Genomic DNA, 21,742 nt, shown 5'->3' with positions numbered 1-21,742 from the left:
GGCCTATACCCACAAATTAACAAGGGCAACAGCATTCCCTTGATCAGATTACAAGCCACGGAAGATTTGCAAAAGTTAAACCCTGATACAGTATTAAATTTATCTTTTTACATATAAAAATAATACACAGTGGGATATTTTATTCAATAAGATACAATCTTTAAGATCCAGAGAGAATATACAAAACTATTCTATGCAGTCCGATGTCTGTCACTGGACAGGAGGGATGAATGTATCTGGAACAGACAGTGTGAGGCCTGTTCCTGGAGAAGTCACCCGTCACTCGGGCTTCACAGCCAAGTGCTCTGCAGGTTCTAGGCGGAAAAGAGCTACTTGTTGCTTTTAAAATGATGTAATCATTATAAAAGAAAGGCCTTAAATCTATAAACAATAACAAAAACACACAAACCAAATGAAAATGTACTAAAATTTAATCATTCATAAAAGCTGTAATTTAATCTGGCAGTAAAACACAAGAAGCAATATTAGAGTTGGTTTAGTATATTATATATTTTAGCTTTGAAAGCCATAGAAATCAGTTATCCCAGTTTTTTTTCCTATAAAAGACCCATTTTCCAAAGCATTATGCACAAACAATTTTAATTAGAATATAATGACAGAATGATATTTCATAATTTTTAAATATAAAATGAAGTCAATGACTCAAAAAAGTTATCTGCTGTAATGAGTCTGGGGGGGTCTCATAGTCTCTGTCATCACAGATACAAAGCGTGATGGTTCGGCATCTCGGTGCCTACAGGGGCAGGAGGGGGGGGCATGGTAAAAAGGTCGGTATGAAATCATCTGATTATAGTAGCAATATCTAACTTCGGAAATGCATCCATGCTCTTTTGTATAATCATATTAGAAGTCAAGTATATTTATTTTCACATCTGTTATAACTGCTATTGCAAAGGAGAAATACTATTGTCTTATTTTCCAAGAGATATACACAGAGCAAATTTTTTCTCTCTCCAGGGAACTTGTGCAAACCAATATAAGATCTAAATTCTTCACATAATATATAAAACAGGAGAAGCCTCTTCAGATTTGTTTTTGAAGTCTGGAATGCTGGCACTTTCCAATTAGGCAACAGTTCTTCATTCCTGCAATCTAGAACATGGAACAGACAAGACATGATATCTACGTTAATCTGCATGCTAGAAGGTGACCGTGAACAGGCAGCTAACCAGTAGCAGAGAGAGACGATGGCTTTGGCTGACCGTCACTAGCGAACACAGTCGGACCACCCGCTGCAGCCACAGGGCTACGTTAAACCCCCTTAGAGATGCTTAGAAAGTAGTTTCATCACACGTAGCATGCCACGACGCCCGACAGTCCCGTCCGCAAGAGGAAACGGTGGTCGTTTCATTTCTACCCCATTGCAGCTCCACTCGGAAAGCCCCTTCCCCTAAGGAAACAGCACCTGCCCGCACCAGCTGTCTGCGGGAAATGCTTCACTCAGCCACCTCGTGACCAAGTACATTGGGGCCACTGCTTCCCAGGCGGCTAGGACAGGGGGAGACGATTCGGAGGAGCTGGTCCCATACTCAAGGGCAGAAGACCCCCCAGCCTTACTGCTCAGCAGGAGAAAATAAGGTTAAAGGAAGACTCTCCCGAAAGGAACTGTTCTCCTAGGTCTTGGAAAGGGGTAAAAACACTGGCCCCGTATCTCAGGACTTTTCAAATGGGATCAGTGTGGCCCTCCCGTCCATAATCACAACAGCGTGCTCTGCCAGCCGAGTGCTCTGACTGCTCAGGACTCTGCCCCAGCACTTGGAGAGCCCAGGTGACCCAGCGCCTAGATGGTAAACTGAGTGACACAGCGGAGTCTGAGGACTTACACAACCAGGATGCAAGTCTGATTCCTAGATCCAGGCCAAGGTCTCTTTCCTCCGAGGCAAACCTCACAACGCCCCGCAGGGTGTGCAAGAGTGCATTCTCACGACAGGCCAGGAGATGGCACCTCTTCCTTTAAGTATGGGCTGACTGGACAATTCTGAGTTGGAAATTCAACTAGGACCAGTCAGGGTAAAGGCAAACCAGGCCAGCCAACTCCAAGAGAGCTAAATGACATAACTCAGACCTCAGACGGAGTCCTCATCTCCCCCACCTCTGCACAGCAGCAATTTAAACAAGAACCACTTTCAGGGAGCTGAGACCTGAGAGCTACTGAACCAGGATTTCACTAGGAGTCTAAGGCCACGGTTCGGCTGGCGCTGTCTTTCCTGAATCCAGCTCCCAGAGGTGATTGCACGCCCCTTCCCCTTTCTGCCTAGTCCCCTCTACTTCCTTTCAAAAAGGGGTGCAACGATGGAGACTCGGGAAGAGGCAGTCTACTAAACAGACCAAACAGACAAGGGTTAGCACAACCAGCTCCTAAGTGGGCGCTCCTCTCAGCGGGCCTAGTGGACAAGCCACAGCACAAATCCACTGCATAAAAACACTCCTCTATGGTACTGTCTACAGTTAATGAAGATAAGCAGAAACTGGCCAGGGGACTGAAACGCACAACTGAAGAAAAACAAGCAAATGGCCTCACAGGGCCTGGCTTCTCACTGGACAGGTGGCTTCAGTGCTGGCAATCATTTCTTTCCAAAGCGTTCACTGGTGAAAACTTACATGGCGAAGTCACTACTAGCTGGAAGCCTCCAGAGAAAACATCTGCAGGAAGCCAACCCGTATCTGCGGTAAAGCGACTACCGATGCCACACGGATGCAGCTCCACACGCCCCGCGCACGGCTCCGGTTGGAAAGACCCGCAACGCTAAATTTGGGGAGGAGCTGGAACCCAAGCTGCCGGTAGGTGTGTTAACTGGTACAACTACTGAAACACTTCCTTGTGGTACCTACTAAAGCCGTCCGCCCAGAGTGTACGACCCGGCCACCCCATTCCTGGAGACACACCGAACAGAGCCACACGCACACGTGCTGGAGGATCTGCGGCCGACGTGCTCGGCAGACCCGCCCGCGCTAGCGCCCGACGAGAGCCCGAAGGTCCCTCTGCACAGCAGAATGCACTCAGTCGTGTAACAAAATCAAACTACTGCTATACGCGGTCAGGACAATTCTCCGAAGACCCACATTTTTGAGTAAAAGAAGCCAGACATAAAATAATCCACGTTTTAGTTTGTATTAAATTCAAAGAGAGGAAAACTACTCCGTGTTTTTTGGATTCAGGGCAGGACTTCCACCTGGGGAGAAAACACTGCTGTTAAGATATGTGGGTATGTTCACTTTAAATAATTCATCCAATGTGCACCTAAGCCTTTTTGTAAGCCGATTTGGCATGAATTGGGGAGTGACCTTGGTGGGCATTCTATTCACTCCGCCACTGTTCTTTGAAGACCACTCTGTACCAGGCACTGGGGACACCGTGGTGAGCAAAACAGACCTGGTCCGGCCCTCACACAGCTTAGAATCTCACGGAGGGAGACAAGGGACTCCCCAGAGGGCCGTATCTACAAAGTAGGCACCACACTTACAAGTTACAGAAGCCTGGAAATACCCTAACAAGCGCGACAGGATGTGGTTAAGCTTGGGGACAGCCCAATACAAAGGGAGAGGGACAGACAGGCACGCGGTCTGCGTCTCACCTGGCTCAGAGCTGCTGCTCCCCGCGGGTCTAGAGCAGCAGACATGACTTCTTTTTAGGCTTCTTCTTCTCCACTGGTGTTTTCCTATTTATCTGTCTGACCAGGTCATAAAATATCTGAATAAAAGAAAGAAAAAAGGACTGATTCAACCAACATTTGAGACCTTGTTCCACAAAACAGTCCTGGTTCTGTTAAAAATTATTCTGCTCTTGTGCTTTGTTTTAAAGGCAGGTGCGTTCGAAGCCCCAGCTGCCTCTCGGTCAGGGTGAAGCAGGACTTACCTACTTATAGTGAGGGAAACACACTTGCCCTGAGATATCCAATATCAAGCTAAGCAAAATAATCAGTGCAAAAGAAGATAGCAAAGTTATATTCTTCATGGAATCTTCCATGCTTGAAGACCGAATCTTCGTATTTATTTCTTAAAAACTTCAAACTCACAAAAAAGTTGCAAACATTGTACCAAGAACTTGTGTACACTCTCTACCCAGATTCACCCATCAGTAACATCCTGCCACGTGATCATCGCCACACGCTCTCAACGCTCACACGCACATGCACGCCTGTTCTCTCGGCTGTGTGAGAGCAGTCTGCGTAGCACAGGCTCCTCGCGGGCGGAGCGTGCGCTTCCTCAGAACAAGGCTGCTCTCTTACACAGCCACGGCCACACCACGGTCACCGCGTTCCACACACGCGGGCACTGCCCCGTCGCTCTGCACCGTCCACAGCACAACCCAGTAACGTGCTTTATAGTAACTCCCCTCCTGCGCCCCAAAGGGTCCACCCAAGATCTCCCACTGCATTTGCTGCCTGCCCCTTGAACCTTTTATAATCTGGAAGAGTCCCCCACCTTTGTCGATGACACTGTCATTTCTGAACAAAATGGCTAGTGACTTCACAGAGTTTTCCTTGACTCAGGTTTGCCTGGTGTCTCTGCACGGGCAGACCCCACGTCACAGTTTTGGCTGGAATAGGACAGAAGCGCTGCTGTGTGCCCTCAGCCCATGGTGTTGCTTGCCCCTCTCAGTGATGTCAATTCGGTGAAAGGGCAAAGAGAAAAGGTCTGTGACCCCTGACCTAAAGTGACAGGCAGTGTCTGTTAATAAATCTTTCGGGCTCACTCTGGATGAAAAATACAAGGTACCAAAGACGAAAGTGCACTACTCCTCATTTCTCGGACGCAGGTAAATTCTGGCTTCACAGAGCTACGTATCACACGCCCAAGGGTCGGAGCATGGCTGAGTTGGGCTCTCCGCTGTGTAATGCAAATGCTCATTTACCAATGACCCGGAATAGAAACAAATGACCCCGGACGCTCCTGACTACTATTCATCTGTAACAAACAGTGCTTTGTAGACGTGTACCAAATTGTTCCAGCTTTTAGGGGCAGTACAGGGACAACTGGCAAAATCTAAAATATGTGCTCAACATGGACTGTGTCAGCATCAATTTTCTTGATTTTTTTAAGAAAGATTTTTTATGTTACTTATTTAGAGAGAGGGGAAGGGAGGGAGAGAACATAGGTGGGCAAGAGATTCGGCTGTCCCTGGCACACCCCCCCACTAGGGGACCGACCTGGCCTGCAACCTAGTCATGTGCCCTGACTGGGAATCGAACTGGCAACCTATCAGCTGGCAGGCCAGCACTCACTGAGCCACGCCAGCCAGGGCAGTTTTCTTGATTTTTAATAACTGTATATGTAACAGTTGGGTAAGAGAACGTCTGGGAGCTAAGGGCGCACACGCTAACTGAGGAGTAAAGAAGAGCGCTATACAAACATGACGAACTGTTAGTAACTGATGAATCTGAAGGGTGAACAAAAATTCTTTTTATTGTTCTTGTATCCTTTCAGTACATTTTCAAAGTAAAATACTTTTTAAGTTATTGGTCTACATTTTAAAAGATGGATTCAGATAAAGCAACTTCTACTTATCTTTAAAAATGGTCCTAGGGTTAGCAATTGTTAGGAAAAACACTACTGAGGGGTTTATCCTAAACCTATAAAAGTGACTATTCATTTATATTTTTTTCTTTCTGCTCCCCTCCTCCCATCTTCTTCATACCATTTAACTATCATCTTTTGCTAAGAAAGGTGAACACACAGAGTGTATGAACAAAACGGTTTTGTTTCGCAGCTCTGAAATACAAGCTGGCTTACAACTCTGAAGCCCTTGAAGGGCTTAGTATGCGTAAGCTATGAACATGCACTAGTTAGCTTGCTAGCCTCAATGCGTAAACTATAAAGTGAAAACTGATAAAGATAAACTAAAACAGTAAATTAATCAAACCCATGTTTCCCCATGCCAGCCAGATGCAGTTTCTGATACCGTACAGAGCGGTAGCTGATTTCGCAGCAGTAATTACCCTCCACGACTTCTCTGGCAAACGCTGCCTCCCTCAGAACAGGAGCTGGCTCCTGATGAGCCAAGTTCAAGCCGTGCTGTTTGTTAGGCAGGCCGCAAGTCCTAGCCTAGGCTCCTCGTCTCTCTGAACTACAGAAACATCTAAAGGGAGCACACAATAGTTTCTCGATCCCTCTGCCATCCCTCAATTAGGATGTTTGACTCCTATTATTATTCTCAGCAAAGAACAATGAATTCTTGACAGTGATTCTAGTATAGCTATGTATTACTTTCAAAACATTGCAAAAATGGTGTGGATAAAAGTTTAAAATAGGTAGGTAGTAGGTAGGTAATCAGAGAATGAGACAGCTATTTAGCCAAGCAGTATGTCCTGTACAATTGCAAATTTGAGTCCAAGAACTGAATCTTGTGAGAGTGTGATCCCTCTATCTTCCGGCATCCAGAAATCTCACCTTTACAGGCATCAGTTGTCTGAGGAACTATTAACTATTTAAGGGACTGTAGCTGGGTTATCAGGCGATTAAAGAAAGAAAGAAAAACAAAAAACCCCACCAACCTAGCATGAAGTTTGTGGTGTTTTCCAAAAGAGTAAAGATTCTTAAATAGCTAATGTATTCCACTGTGTTTTGTTTTTCTATTTTTGTTTTATAAACCCACATGTCAAGGGGTGACTTTAACAACTGCTGTGAAGAAGTAGTTCTACTGCACTGGTAGCCACAACCCAGAGAAAGATTTAGTAGCATGTAACTTCCCATAAACGTGTCATGTTTAAACGGCAAGGAACAACTCCTGTCCACTGTGCTCAGTGGACCCTGGCCCAACCCAGCCCAGCTGAGCCCCAGAACTTGGTGGGTGGTCCCAGGAAGGGAGAGGACAGAACAGCAAGGAACCAGATCCCTAAGGCCAATCACCCTGCAGGTGGTAACCCTGTACTACTACTGTTATCCTAATAGGTTTTATCTCAAAGTTATCTTTCTTTTTTTTCTTTTTGGAAAAGACTATACAAAGTTAAAATTTTATGATTAGCCAAGTTTTTCAAAATAACATCTATGAAACTGTAATTCTATACCAGAGAAAGTTGAAGCTGGAAGCATCTCACACTTCCATGTACTTGGCAGTGAACACTAATTATTCCTGAAGATCTCAGCAGGACCTGTTCCCTGTTACTCTGGTGCCTAACACAGTACCAGACACGTAGGCACATGATCATGAAATTTATGAATTTATTTTTATGTACTTATTAAAATTGGTTTTACCTAAAAAAAAAGCAAGCTTTGACACTCTTATTTGTAAAACAGAAATCTTCAGCAAATTTAATATTTTTCCTGGCACATACTTAAAAGTAATTTGGTCATTTCAAAAGTCAGACAACCATAATAATGGGTTGGCCAAAAAATCCGCTACATTTTTTCTATACAATAAAAGACACATTTTTCATTTTCACCAATAACTTTACTGATTTGGATATTTGAGTATGTCAGCTGTCTCCTGCTATTGGCTTCTAGCGGTAGAGGCCAGGGGTGCTGCTAAACATCTTCCAATGCATAAGACAGCCCCACAGCAGAGAATTATTTGGCCAAAATGTCAATAGTACCGAGACACTTCGCAGACCACTTCTGACACATTCGATCAGTCTCAGCACCTTCTCTGTACAGTGCACACATCTTTTTGTTTACGTTTCAGTTGTGGTTTTTACCTTCCTTGAAATAATAAAACATAATATGCCAAAAATGTTGCAGGTTTTCTTCCATCTTTAGTATTCAAATGGCTACACGAACATTCACCAATTCTGGTGAGGTTTTAAAAATGCATGCTGATACATTTACAGTCATCACAATACAATCTAACAAAATTGTTTTGAATGAAGTTAAAGACAACTAAGCACTACTAGAGCCATCGTACAGAAAAAACCAAACAAACTGTTTGGCCAACCCAATATTAGTCAAGTAAGAATGACTTATAGAACCAAAGGTCAGAGGAATAGCAAGCAAACACAAGACTATGATAACCTAATCTGTCCTTTGCTCTCATCTTTACTGTGTGTGAGCCGAATTCCAACCAATCACCTGGGATGCTACAACCCGCAAGCACACCAGCAAGTGAAGCTTATGCGCTTCCAAGAAAAGAATGAAGGCATTAAAAAATGTTTATGTCAAAATTAATAAAGCAAAGGGAACCTCAAGTTCCCGCTTGGTTGGCGGGGGTGGCTGGGGACCGCACTAATCTCTCAGGGGTCCGGCAGACTACCGGCCCTGCACACCCTGGCAGGCGGCTTGCTTGTTGAGCATTCCCGTCTGCAGCCATGTTCTCGAGATAGCGGAGTGCTCACGTCACGGACAGAAAAAGCCTCGTGTACCCGCTGTATTGGGCGGAAAAGAGCGTGAACAGCAGTCCGCACTCAGAGTCCTCCCTGAGTCACGCACTAGAGGGAGGCAGGGCTCAAAACTCCAACTTCTGTGATGTCCACAAGGTAATAACGTTTCTGCGTAACATACATTCACAACAACAACTATTTTAATTTTTGTGGCTTCCTACATCCCATTCTTACATATCTGCGTAAGTAACTGTTACAATGCAGGGGTGATGTGACAATTTTCACATACCAGTTCCTGGCATATTATTTAGAGGCTTAGCAGGACTTGAAACATATTCTGTAACTTCAGCTTCATCTTTTCCAATAAGGTGAATGTGAACGTTCTCATTACATCATCAAAGTGATTTCGTGCGAGCAAGAGAGTATGCTTTCCACGAATTTCTTAGTGTTTTCTACAAATTGTAGAATCGAGAGTGTTTAAAAGAATACATTTTTTTCTTAAATAATTTTTGGCTGTTAACTTCAAGGAAATAAAAAAAGCACTTGTCTGTGTCGCCGAGCGGTGCCAGGTTACCTCATTAACGTTGATCTTTGACTTTGCAGAAGATTCTAAGAAGGCACAGTTACACCACTGTCTTGCTAAATTCTGACCCTGTTCCTTGCCAACTACTCGCTCATCTTCCAGGTCACATTTATTGCCAACCAAAATCATTGGAACCTGTGGGAAGGGAGTAAAAGAAAATGATCACCAACATAATTATTATTTATCCTTTCAAAGTAAGCAATACCAGCCACCAACTGGAATGTATTAATGAGGACTGTGCGCTTCACCCAGAGCTTAAAGAAAGGTATATGAATGTGTGCTGGGGAGGGAGGGGGTCGGGGAGGGGAGAAGGTGGATAGAAGGGGACAGACAGAAGCATTATGGAATATAATCCCAGAATTCTCATGTGGGCTGCGAAGGACAGTGGAATTCCAAGCAGAAAAATCTGCGTACAGAGAAGAATGTACTCATCGGGCCTGTGGTTTAAGTCCTTCATCTTACAGTCCGACAAACGCCAGAAGCGGTGGCAAGACCAACACAGCAACTGTAACAGGCCCTGCTTCTACATTTGCCACAGAGATCTAACGACCAGTTCAGGTGGGTTGTGAGGAGAAAAGAAAGACACAAAGCAGTGCTGCCTTCCCTTCTTCTCCACGCTGGAAGTGCTTGGCCATGTCTATCCACACCCCCTACTTCCTTCCAATAAAACAGACCGCTAACCAAGTGTACAACATCCTTAGTCCAAAGGTGTCCAGAGAGCAAAGTCACCTGTGAGGTGACGGACACAATACAAAAAGGAATCTAAGGGACGTGGTGCATCTTGCACCTAAAAGGAGACAATCACGGAACACTAGGCACCTGCAACCCCATCATTTTCAGTCTGTTGTATGGGGTGAAGAGATTAACATGCCTGAGCCCAGTGACTTGCATTTAATTGTCCAAAACAGAATTTTCTTAGATCAATTAGTCCCGGGAAGGGAGAGAACTATGCACTGGGTTACTGTCGGTCCTGAGTCATATGGTGTAAACCCCTCCCACCTTCAATACTACCGAAGTTAAGGTCCGGAGCAGGCACGCAGGTTCCCGTTAGAAATGCGAGAACGCGCTAAAGGGAAAGAAAGACAAGAAGGAAATTCTATAGCCTAACTGACACAACCGGAAAGGAACCCTCCGTGGTTCAAAACTGAAGTGAACATGTAAAATATACCTTTCGTCTTTGCAAAAAGGCACAACAGCAGCGACGCTACTCACCAAGTAAGACAAGAGTTCTAACAGTCCAGTTCACTAAAATTTTTAACGTAATCGAGCAAAGAAAAAAACCTGACATAAAAACTATTACCAACAGAATTTTAGAAACAGGAACAAATCCTTATGGTCCTCAACAATGCTCTTTGACCTCCGTTCCTGCCAACACTGCCACCTCTCCCAGCTCAGTCGAGCCCCGCCTGTTCCACCAAGCCCGCAGGTCCTCTGCTCTCCCTGCTGCACTTCGAGCCCACGCAGCACGAGGCGTGCTTTCCCACTCAGCGCACCCTCCTTTCTAACCGCCTCAGCAGGCACGGCATTTGTAGGTGAATTTAGAAAGGTAAAATTTGTTGTGGGCCCAGGGGCCCTTTTAGGCACGTGGTAGGTAACCTCCAAATGCTCTACAGACAGAGCAAACAGGCATTTTTTATGTGGCCGCAGAGAGATGGCCGTGTGTCCTGTAGAAGGGAAAAATACTTACATCTTCTGTATCCTTAACCCGTAAAATTTGCTCCCGCAGGTCCTGTAAGTCATTAAACGTGGACTGAGCTGTAATAGAATATACTAGTGCAAACCCTTGGCCATTCTTCATATACAAATCCCTCATCGCTGTAAATTGCTCCTACAATAAAAACATGCAATTATAAACATGATTTCTCAAACACATGCTGGAACAACGTAAATGAGACTCATCACAAGTGAGCTATTGCATTTATTACATACTTTATAAGCCTAAGACAGGACATACAGTTTCTAGAAACTCCTGACATGATGTTCCTGTTCTCCCTACTTACTTGACTAGAACAATGAAAATACACTAAAATTAGAAGGAAAATCTTAACCTCCTTAATTTGCTTTTGTGTGATTTAGGAAAAAGGGGTATCATTTCTTTTCACTATATAGATCCTAATTAAATTATTTCAATGCCGCAAAGATGGCCTCCAAGGCAGCGCTGTCAGGGAAGAGAAGGCCGAGGACGGAACCCGCAGGCTCTCTGTCACCAACAGTTGGCAAGATGAAGACGGGAGGAAAGAAAACTTAGGAGTGGCCAGCGGTACAGGAAGAAAACCAACAAGTGGTGTTTCCTGGAAACCAAGCGGACAGACAGGGAACAACTGAGTGGAAGGTGCTGAAAAGCCACAGGGCTAAGAATGCCTGCAGGGGACGACGGAGGAGCAACAGGCCACGGGCCTGAAGCTATGTGAAGGGGGTGAGGGCATGAGAGCAATCAGATGTCAGGGTGAACGGACTGCAGGTTGCCCCGAAGCTGCAGGGTGTGAGAGGAAGTGAGCAGAGAGAGCAGGAAGTGGGAGTGGTGTGCTGGATAAAGAGACCGGGCAGAGCCATGGTTATGGGAGCTGACAGCGAAGCAGGACGGCAGCCAAGGCACCGACAGGCCAGGCTGCTGGAGAAGTCTCTCCAGCACATCTGGACACAAAAATCACCAAGGACTCCCACTGCAGCGGTGCTGGAAGGAGTGAGCAGAGTTCTTCTGGGGGAAGAAGTGGTCCGAAACAGGACACACTGATGTCGTTACACTCAGTTAAAGGTAAGAAAAGTGAGGCTCCGAACAATCCCAAAGGGTTTTGTCAGAAAACGTGTCAGTAGCCCTCTGCGATGTTCAAATACAATACTGATAAAAAGCGAAAACAATTTTTATAAAATGAAATGAATGACTCTGGTGCCAAGAGAGAAAGTCTTATTTGAACCCAGTGAAATACCTATCTTACCTAAAATTCTGGATCTAAAACACCTTTTTTGGAGCAGTAACAACATCCTCCTTACCTGAACACAGGGAAAAGAAACCCACCACACAGATTCTACAGGTGAACTCGACATACAATTTGATAGTGAGAGGTGGGCTTTAGGCTCATCACAGATGGTTTCATGCACATATGAATTATTTAAGAAGCCCTACATTTAGAGAATTTGTTCTTAATCAGAATAATTACTTTTACTCAGAGAAGTACTGATGATAAAACCTGTTCACAAATTAAATTTATCAAAAAAGGAGAAGCTTACTGTTCCTGCTGTATCCAGGATTTCGAGCATACACTGTTGGCAATCTACTTCAACTTGCTGTTGGGGCAGAAAAAAATGAGAAAGAACATCAAAGTGTCAGTCTGTTTTCCTCCCACCCCTCCACTCAAAGCGCGTATTAACAACTGCACAGCCTTTCCTCAGCGGACCGTCCTACTGGGTGAGGCCTAACTTGGGGTTACGATTAATGACAGGAGGTCTCGGGCATTTTCTATTAATGGTACAGCAGCCAGGACTGTTAATGCTGAGTTTGGGTATTTCTGACCACTGTAAACTCTGATCATAAAAAATAAAAACCATTTTTTATTATTAGAAAGCAAATGGTCAAAAATGTATAAAAATGTTTATTTTATCTTTAAAGAAAACAAAGCACAAAATATTAAATAACTCATAATGAAGACAGGTTTTGGGGCAAAGAAATTTTGGCAACTGGCCATGTTTCAAGCTGTTAAAAGTTTTACTGAAATATATTGTATCCCACATTTAATACATTAAAAAAATTTTAATTTGAGAGATAAAGGGGGCCCTGCCTGGGTATCTCAGTTGGTTAGAGCCTTGTCCTAATACGCCAACGTTGTGGGTTCAATCCCCCGTCAGGGCACATACAAGAATCAACCAATGAATGCATCAATAAATGAAACAAGAAATCCATGCTTTTCTCCCTTCCTCTCTCTCTAAAATATCAATAAATAAAATTTATTTAAAAAAGAGATAAAGGGAACACAGAAGAGCCGATGGATAACACTGAACTCATACAGTCCTGGAGATTTTAAGAACAAGGTTTTCTTTGGAAAAGCCTGTGGCCTGTGTGCATAAGGTGAAATTTTATACACTGAACTTTTATTTTCCCAGCATCTTATAAAAGAAGAGAAGGTTGGCCTAAAGAAAGTATCCACTCTCAACTGTGTGGAAAATTTTTAATCAAGAAGGGATTAAGAAAGTGGTCAGTCTCCTGCATTCCACGTACCGATCCCCATTTGTAGTTAAAGCTTTAACCAGCAACTTATTTGGGGGTAATTTCAGCAATGCAGCACTGTCTTCTAAAATTAACCTGGGGGCTATTTTAAACTTTGCGTGCGTCAGAGCAGGGACTGACGAGCACCACCGGTGTGGCCACAGACTCACTGTCCCACTACTTACGGGACGAATGTGGTGACCTGTAAATGGGCGGATTCAAGGAATGGTGAATTAGGCCTGCGGTTTCTCAAAGTCTCTCAAGCACAATTTTGTATCCAATTTGCAGACAATGAAACTGCTCCTCCACTACAGCCTGATGAACTTAATTTCCTATTTGCTGAAAGGTAGGTTTAATCTTTTGTGTGTGTGTGTGTGTGTGTGTGTGTATCATTGGCTGCTAGTCTTTCTTATAATTCTAGGTTCCCCCCCACCCCACCCCCATAAGGTCTAGGAAATAAAATCATAAAAATTCTCTACAATTCTAGCTAGTCTTGTAGTTAAATAAAATAGTACTTTTTGTCAAGATCAACTTTTTCCTTTTAATTAAGCTTTACTGTTTTGGTTCACAACAAAACTGGGCGGAAAGCGGAGTTCCCATACACCTTTCTCCTGCTCCCCACTAGCCGCCCTCACCGTCAGCATCCCACACTGGAGTTGCTTCTGCTGGAATCAACGGACCTATATTATATAGACACACCGCTACCATCCGAAGCCCACAGTTCACAATAGAGTTCACTCCTGGTTACGTTCTGTGGGTTGGAACAAATGTAGAATGGTACGTGTCTACCAATATGGTATCATACAGAATCCAGTAACTAACTTTTTATAGTCTAAAGATGAAATACTATCTTTAAAGTTATTATCTAACTAAACATAAAATCTTTTAGTCACTGGAAAACTGCAAGCATAAAAGTGATCTTGATTTTAGTTCACAAAAGTTTGTCAAAAATATACCTACTTACTTAAGTGCAATTTTTCTACATTAAAAATAGTCCCCACTAGGAAAATGAAGTATACTAAAGAACAGATTACTAAATTCCCTGTACCTAAGCAGCATTCAGTAATAAATATTTTGTCTAGGTGTAACTTTTAAAAACAGATACAGAACATTTGTATCATTTCTCAAAACTATTTTTAAGAAGCAATTCCGTGGATGAAGTTTTAAAGTCTTAAGGAACTACTTGTAAGCATAGGCACGCATACAAGTTTGACATTTTACCTTTCTGTAGGAGTCTTCTATCGTTGGGTCATATTTTTCAACAAAAATTCCCTGAACAAACTGAACTGTCTAAAAAAAAAAAAGGCAGAAAATAGTTAAGGACCTAAAAGAAAAACCAACACCTATATGTTACTTAACCTCACAATGTGGTCAAGACGAAATAACACTGAGTGAAAATTCTGGGTAAATACGCAAACGTGAAACATCGGTATTTTTCAATACGAGGCCACACTGATAAACAAGATCATGCTGATGATGAAAGGGGGGGGTCACGTTAAAAACCATCAGCAATGCTGCTGCTGGCATTACACTATTAATTACTATACTGAGTTTTAAAATACAAGATACAATGATACATTCTAATTTATTAAAAAATGGAAATTATCAGTAAACTCCTATTACTCTTCTCTGTATCTATAGTAACTTTTATCTCACGGTCTTAAAGGAGACAGACAAAAGGTTCTAAATTTTAAAGTCTTTAACCAGTCTTTTGAATTTGGGGGGAAAGGGAATTAAAATGTATTGAATTTACTCAATGTATAATAATCACATTCAAATTGCACATTCACCTCGGGAATTTTCCCCACTTGCCAGCTGAGAGTCCAGCGTACACAGTCCTGGTTCCAAAGCTTTATGCTTTTCACTGGAACCCGCTGCCTACAAATCTTTCTCAGGTTATCTACTTTTATCTCGAGGATTACGGGAAGCACAGACTAGAAACTAGGTATTTTATCATTTGACAATGAAAAGAAGCACTGAAGACGATTGTGCACTACTTCCTGGACAGCTTTGAAACAGGATCTGGTCCATCACTGCCCAAAGCACGGTTAAGTTTGTGGGGCTGAGCTCATGTGTACTTCAGTTACCCAGAGGAGGGTTCTGTACAGGATTTTAGCTTTAGCTAAACAGACCAACTTGAATATGGCAAAACTTCTAATGTCTTTCTCCTACTAAGCTTCTGTTCTTCAAAGGAAACTCAGGATATTATACCAAAAACTTTATTTTTATCAAGGATATAATCACCTCATCTTCTTAGTACTACATACCATTTAAATATGAAAAACTTCCTAGTATGCTTTAGACTAGAGCAGAGGTCCTCAATATGGTTTAGGGCAGAGATTTAGGAAAAAACCTGTTTTCCTAATAATACTATAATGCATTCTCTCATAAATTTACAGTGGAATTTTTCAAAGGATATATATATATATATATATATATACACACACACACATATATATATATACCCCCACACACATATATATACATATACAGGATCTGGTCCAATAATGCCCCTTTTTATTACAAAATCATAAGCATGTGATTCTGTAACATAACAATATCACACTCAAGCACACCGTATGACATTTTAGGTGACATGTTCAAATTAAAACCATACATTATTACACCTACATTATTCCCCTACTGACCACACTCACACAGGCGTTACTTCTGCCGGACCCTGTACACCACATGCTTTAAACAAGAAATCGCATGCAGAAGCAGGTATGAGAACCCAAGTCATTTTACAAGCCAGTTGTTAGCAAGGGACTTGCAAAAAAGCCTGTCCCACACTTCTCACTCCTTTCTTATAAAGGCAAGCTTCGGTTACTTCTCTGACCCTCATGCTCTCAGCTCTTACAAACATCTCAATCATCCATACAGACTGTTGTTTTAATTCTTTCATTTTCCCTCTGGATCCGCTGCTCCCTTCCTGGCTCGCTGTCTTTTCTGTACCAATCACTCCCTTCTCCTACAGACTTGTTTTCCTCTCCACTGTATTACTGCCTCCAGCCCACTAACATGCCCTCCCATCTCCCAACCTAAAATGAAAACCTCCCCTAACTCCACACCCCTTCCAGCTCCTGCCCCCTCACGGTCCCCCTCCCCTACAAGGGTGGTTCCACGACCTCAGCTTTCACTCACTCTTCAACCCACCCCAGGAGGGTCAGGCCACCATCACTTACTGAAGCCGCTTTTATGAAGCCCAGCCACCTCCTCGTTCCCAGATCCTTTTCCTTTGCCTGACCTGACTTCTGAGCAGTCGTAAAGACAGTCTTCACATTCCAGTACACAACATTTTCTTCTATATATGTGGGGCCCTTCAACTCTACCTACCATTCAAAGGCTGAGAGGTCCTCAGAGCCCAGTCCCGAGCTCTCCCCTCTCCCCAGACAACCTTACTTATTCCCACGGATTTTTATTTTTAATTATTCTATTTATTTTCAAAAGGGTAATTTCATGGACATAGGATAAAGTGCCAAAGATCCAAAAGAGTATGCCATGGTAACTCACCAACCCTCCCTACCACCTCTGTCCCCAGAGACTCCACTCCACTCGCAAGGAAGTGACCGTTCTCTGCAGCTTACTTAACCCTGCAGAGGGCGGTCTGTGCATTTTAGGTCTCTCTTCCTCATCCTCCCTTGTTTATGAAATACAAATGGCAGTATGCACTGTCTGGGACCTTTTTGCTCCCTAAATAATACATCCTGGGTATCATTACGTATCTACATATGTAGAGCTGCTACACTCTTTTTAATAGTTCTACAGCAGTCTCCTGAAAATATGCTATTAAAAACTTACTAAACTAGGCACTCAGGTTGTTTCCAAACTCTTGCCACTGTGAAGAAGGTCCCAGTGGGTACCCCTGACCACGTACGTCACTTTGTGAACTTTGTGGGGGGATAAATTTCAGACAGACGTGCTGATGTGACATCACATGCTCATGAAATTAAACACCACTGACATATTCATCACACCCCAAGTCCTATCAAAAATCTCTCTTTTAAGCTGTTATCTTGAGGATCCATTGTTTATTTGATATTATTACTCAAACAGCTCACAAACATAAAATTGGACATGACTCTTGACCTTCACTCTAAATCTGCTTGTTCCCCAGTGTTTCCCTTCTATTTCAATGGTCCACCATAAAATGGGTAGCTTGATTAGAAATGTGGGAGTCATCCTTGACAGCTCCTTCTCTCCTTGTCCCCACATCACTCCAGCACTAAGTTATGTCAGTTCTACTCCTATTTAAGTCTCAAAACATCTACTTTCCTCTCCTTGACTGCCACGGCCCTCATGTAAGCTTCCACAAATAAGAAGAAGAGGTACTGCGTTAACTCCCAATCTGCGCCCACATCCACTGCCTCTTGTCTAGTTACTCTCCACAGAGCAGTCCAAGCGCCCTCTTTAAAACACACGCCCAGTTCTGCCAGCCCTCCCCCCAAACCCTGTCTTCAAGGGCTTCTCATCATCGTGAAGAGTAGGTTCCAAGTTCTGAGATGGTTTTTAAGCCATCTGGCGCTGCCTGCTTCTCACCTCATTTCCTTCTACTTCCCCTCTTTCAACCCCTGCGCCAGCAAGCGTGACCTTTCTCTTGGTTTAAATGCTATTAGGTTCACCTGCCACAGGGGTCTCTCTTAACAACCTGTACTTTTCTTTCAAACTATGTCTCTGGCAATTATAATCATGTGGTTCTTTGTTTAATTGTGCATTTATCCCATCTGGTCCAAGGTGACGAGAGACTGGGATCATGTGTGCTCACTGTCAGAACCTCAGAGCCGGACACTGTCAAAGCTCCATAAATATTTATAAATACACACGCACAGGAAGAAAACCTCTTCGTTCCATGTAGCTCTGGGATAAAGGTAGGGTAGGACTTACTCCACTGGTACCCATAATACTCAGTCTCTTCCACTGGAATGTAAGTTCCTTAAAAATCGAAATAATCTCACACCTCTTTGAATCAGGAACAGTAGTGTTTGACATAGAGTAGGAGCCAGTAAGTATGTGGTAAATGAAAGCATGAATGAGTCACCATTACAAAACAATACATCCACGGTTACCAAAAGAACCCGTCCTCTCTGGGCTAGATGTAAGCATATGAAGAAATACTGCCACCTTTTCTCTTAGTGACGTGAAATTTCAAAGCAAGAAAATGTCAATGTTCTTCTTGTATTATACTAATTAGTCATAGTTAGGTGGCTAACTTACCAGAGCAGACTTCCCCACGCCTCCTGAACCAAGGACCACTAGCTTGTACTCACGCATGATGTGGTCTGTTTAAATACTGACAACCTGGGGAAAAAAACCAAAGATTACTCTCAGTTGGCCAAAAACTCTGTTATCTTTTTCCATTAAATAAAAGGCACATTTTTCATTTTCACCAATAACTGTACTGATTTGGATATTTGACTATGTCGGCTATCTCCTGTTATTGGCTTCTAGTGTGTAGCGAGAGGCCAGGGGTGCTGCTAAACACCTTCCAATGCATAAGACAGCCCCACAGCAGAGAATTATTTGGTCAGAATGTCAAGAATACCAAGAAACTCTGAAAATCACTTTTGACACATTCAAACAGTCCCAGCACCTTCTCCACACACCGCACAAATCTTTTTCTGTGTTTCAGTTGTGTTACCTTTCTTGAACTAATAAAGCACAATATGCCAAAAATACTGCGTTTTCTCCCATCTTCATTATTAAAATGGCTACACAAAAATTCACCAATTTTGATTTTTTAAAAAATGCATGCTGATATGACAATTGTCACAATACAATCTAACAACACTTTTTTGAGTGAAGTTGAAGACAACTAAGCACTACCAGAGCCGTCGTGCAGAAAAAAACATGACCGACTTTTTTGGCCAGGCCAATACACATACTAAGATCAGCCTAAGGATGTACAACTGTTACACAAAATAATAGGAGGTTTTGCTTTTGTCTGCTTCCCCCCTAAGACTATCCAAGCAAAGTCAGAGAGGCCACACAGTGAAACCACGCAGAGGTTAACATAAACTTCCAGGACCACTGCCAAGCGTTCTGACTCATCGCAGTCATCTCTGACTAGCATCAATCGTTAGCCTGTTCATGCCACTTTTAAGACTGATCAGAAAATAAGGTTAAAACTAGCAGTTATAAGTACAATTATAAATTCAATTATTTATGAAGCTATCATTTAAACAACTTTCGTACTTTTAAAAAAAGTTTACTCATAACCTTTAGTATAATGTACATGCTGTTTAATTTGCTCGAAATATGATACAATAATTCTATACTATTTGCTCTCATTATTGTACTATAGCTGAACTATGTAAATGTTACCTTGAAAATTACTAGGATACGAATGGGAGATTATGGATGAAGCTGTTAAAACTTACTACATCGGTGGGTAGTAGTAATATCCTCCATGAGGCCCAAATTGCTACAGAGAAGAAAAGGAAATATAAGCATTTTTTAAATCTCCATGCTTATCCTAAAAGGTAAAAAGGCAGGGAAGAATTTCCAGTGGTCAGGATGGAATACCTAAGAATGAGCTTTCCATCCTACAATCGCAGCACTACCAGATGAAACAGATAAAAACAAGCGCTGTCCCACACGGCCAACAAGCAGTACAGGACTGTGATCGCTGGGTGGGTGGGTGGGTGGGGAGGAACTGAAGCGAGACCTGCCACGGCCCGGCTTTCTGCTGGAAGGCGCCGTTCGGGCTGTGGCACAGGGAGGAGAGCTCAAGCAGAGATCAGGAGCATACCAGGAAAGAAAGTTACATGCAGAAAATTCCAGAAATCTGCACAGAAGTCTGTCCACTTGAGTCTGTGGCCGAATACTAAGCCGGGTATGCAGGATGAAACTCCATGAGGTAAGATAAAGAATAAATAAGCATCTACAAGCTGAACACTTCCAAGAGCACTGGGAAATAATGGAGTTCTGACCAGGAAAGTCCTCCTTGTTGAAATACAGGCAACCAATTCAACCCAGAAGATTCATACTAGAGAGGATATTCTAGATGCTTCCTAACAAAGCTTCAACACAAGCCTCAAACGGAGAGAGCCAATCCATAAGTAACTCAATTGCTTGTCGTAACAAAATCCAAAATTCTTTAAAAGAAGAAAAAATATCCATCATATAAAAAAACACTGTAAAATTTCTAATGTCCATTTCATCCAATAAAGAATTAGTGGACATGTGAAGAAGAAAGAATATGCAACCTGAAATCAGGGCGAAAAGAGTCCACTGTTAACAGTCCCAGAAACGAGACAACGTAGTAAGGACTCAGAAGCTGCCATTACAAACACGCTCAGGACCTAAAGGAAAACACGAGAAGAGATGTGATGGGGGAAAGAGCCAAAATTAACTTTAGAGTTCAAAACTAATATCTGCAATAAGATATCTCTGGATGGGATTAAGAGTCTATGAAATACGACAGAAGGAAATGTCAGAGAACTAAGCTGCAGAGAGAAGAAAGGTGAGGAGGAGGAGGGTAAAGAGGGAGTCGAAAGGAGAAGGGAGAGGGAGAAAAGAGAAGAAAAATAAGAGAAGAGAACCACAGGACAACATTAAGCTATCAGAAAGACTTCCCAAATTTGATAAGAAATATAAATCAGCAGATTCAAGAAATTCATTGAGCCCCCTCCTCAGTATAAATACAAAGAAAAGTGAAAGGCACAATAATTAAATTCCTGAAAAACTGTCAAGAAGAGAAAATGTTAGAAGAGAAAGAATTTAGACAGCAGAGGAACAAACTTAAGAAAATATGGAGCCTTTCTGAGAAGCTATACAAGACACAAAAATGAAACATTTTTAGAATGCTTGAAGAAAAAAGTAGTGAACCTAGAATGGTAAATACAATGAATATATTCTTCAAAATGAAAGTAAAAGCTTTTACAGACCAAAAAAAAAAAAGCGGGGGGAAAAAGTTGACCAGCATACTCTTATGAAAGCAGAGGAAGTTCTTGACGTGGAAGAAAATGCTGAGACAGAAACTAGATCTGCGTAAAGGAATGAACTGTTGACAGATGCAACAACATGGACGGATCTCAAAAGCACACCAAGCAAAATAAGCCAGACAGACCCAAAGAGTGACTGCTGTAGGGTTCCACTTGCGTAAACCCTCGAAAAGATACACTAAGTCACTGCCAGAAAGCTGCTTGGGACCGGTGGTGATAGGGCAGGGCTGGTGACCACAAAGGTGCACGAGGGAACTTAGATGACCTGTACCTTGACTGGGGCGGTGGTTACACACGTGCATACATTTATCAAAACTCATTGGACTGTACCTTTAAAATAGGTACATTTTACTGCATGTAAATTATAGCTCAACAGAACTAATTTAAGAAAATTCAACGAGAAAAAAGGGAAATTTCTCAGAATGCCAATGATATTCATGGCATCATGAACTGAATGCATCCTCTGCAAATTCTTACCTTGAAACCCAACCCCTAACTCGATGGTACTAAGAGGAGGGGCCTTTGGGAGGTAACCGGGGTTAGATGGGATCATGAGGGCAGAGCCCTGATGAATGGGGTTAGTGCCTTTACACGAGACCTAAAAAGTCTGTGTCTCTCTGTGCTCGCCTTGTGAGGATACAAGCCAGGAAGCAGGTCCTCCCCACACAAGTGATCTGCCAGAGCTTTGATCTTGGGCTTCTCAGCCTCCAGAACTGTGAAAGGGAAACTTGCTGTTTAAGCC

General features: G+C 42.8%; 1 protein-coding gene across 1 annotated transcript in view; it reads right to left on the bottom strand.

Annotated features, from left to right (window-relative positions):
- Positions 1–413: 413 nt before the first annotated feature.
- RAP1A (RAP1A, member of RAS oncogene family) overlaps positions 414–21,742 on the bottom strand; it is a 64,596-nt gene continuing 43,267 nt past the window's right edge. The window contains exons 2-8 of the mRNA XM_053914815.1: positions 18,272–18,355; positions 14,279–14,347; positions 12,085–12,141; positions 10,544–10,684; positions 8,848–8,991; positions 3,597–3,712; positions 414–1,113 (exon numbers count right to left, since the gene is read on the bottom strand). Coding sequence (XP_053770790.1) covers positions 3,626–3,712; positions 8,848–8,991; positions 10,544–10,684; positions 12,085–12,141; positions 14,279–14,347; positions 18,272–18,328 — 555 coding nt within the window. The 5' untranslated portion in view covers positions 18,329–18,355 and the 3' untranslated portion in view covers positions 414–1,113; positions 3,597–3,625. The remainder of the gene's footprint in view (positions 1,114–3,596; positions 3,713–8,847; positions 8,992–10,543; positions 10,685–12,084; positions 12,142–14,278; positions 14,348–18,271; positions 18,356–21,742) is intronic.

This window comes from Desmodus rotundus, chromosome 12 (genome assembly GCF_022682495.2).
Source record: "Desmodus rotundus isolate HL8 chromosome 12, HLdesRot8A.1, whole genome shotgun sequence".
Lineage (NCBI taxonomy): Eukaryota > Metazoa > Chordata > Mammalia > Chiroptera > Phyllostomidae > Desmodus > Desmodus rotundus.
The sequence above is the reverse complement of the archived record's forward strand: the minus strand, read 5'-3'. Positions and strand labels throughout refer to the sequence as shown.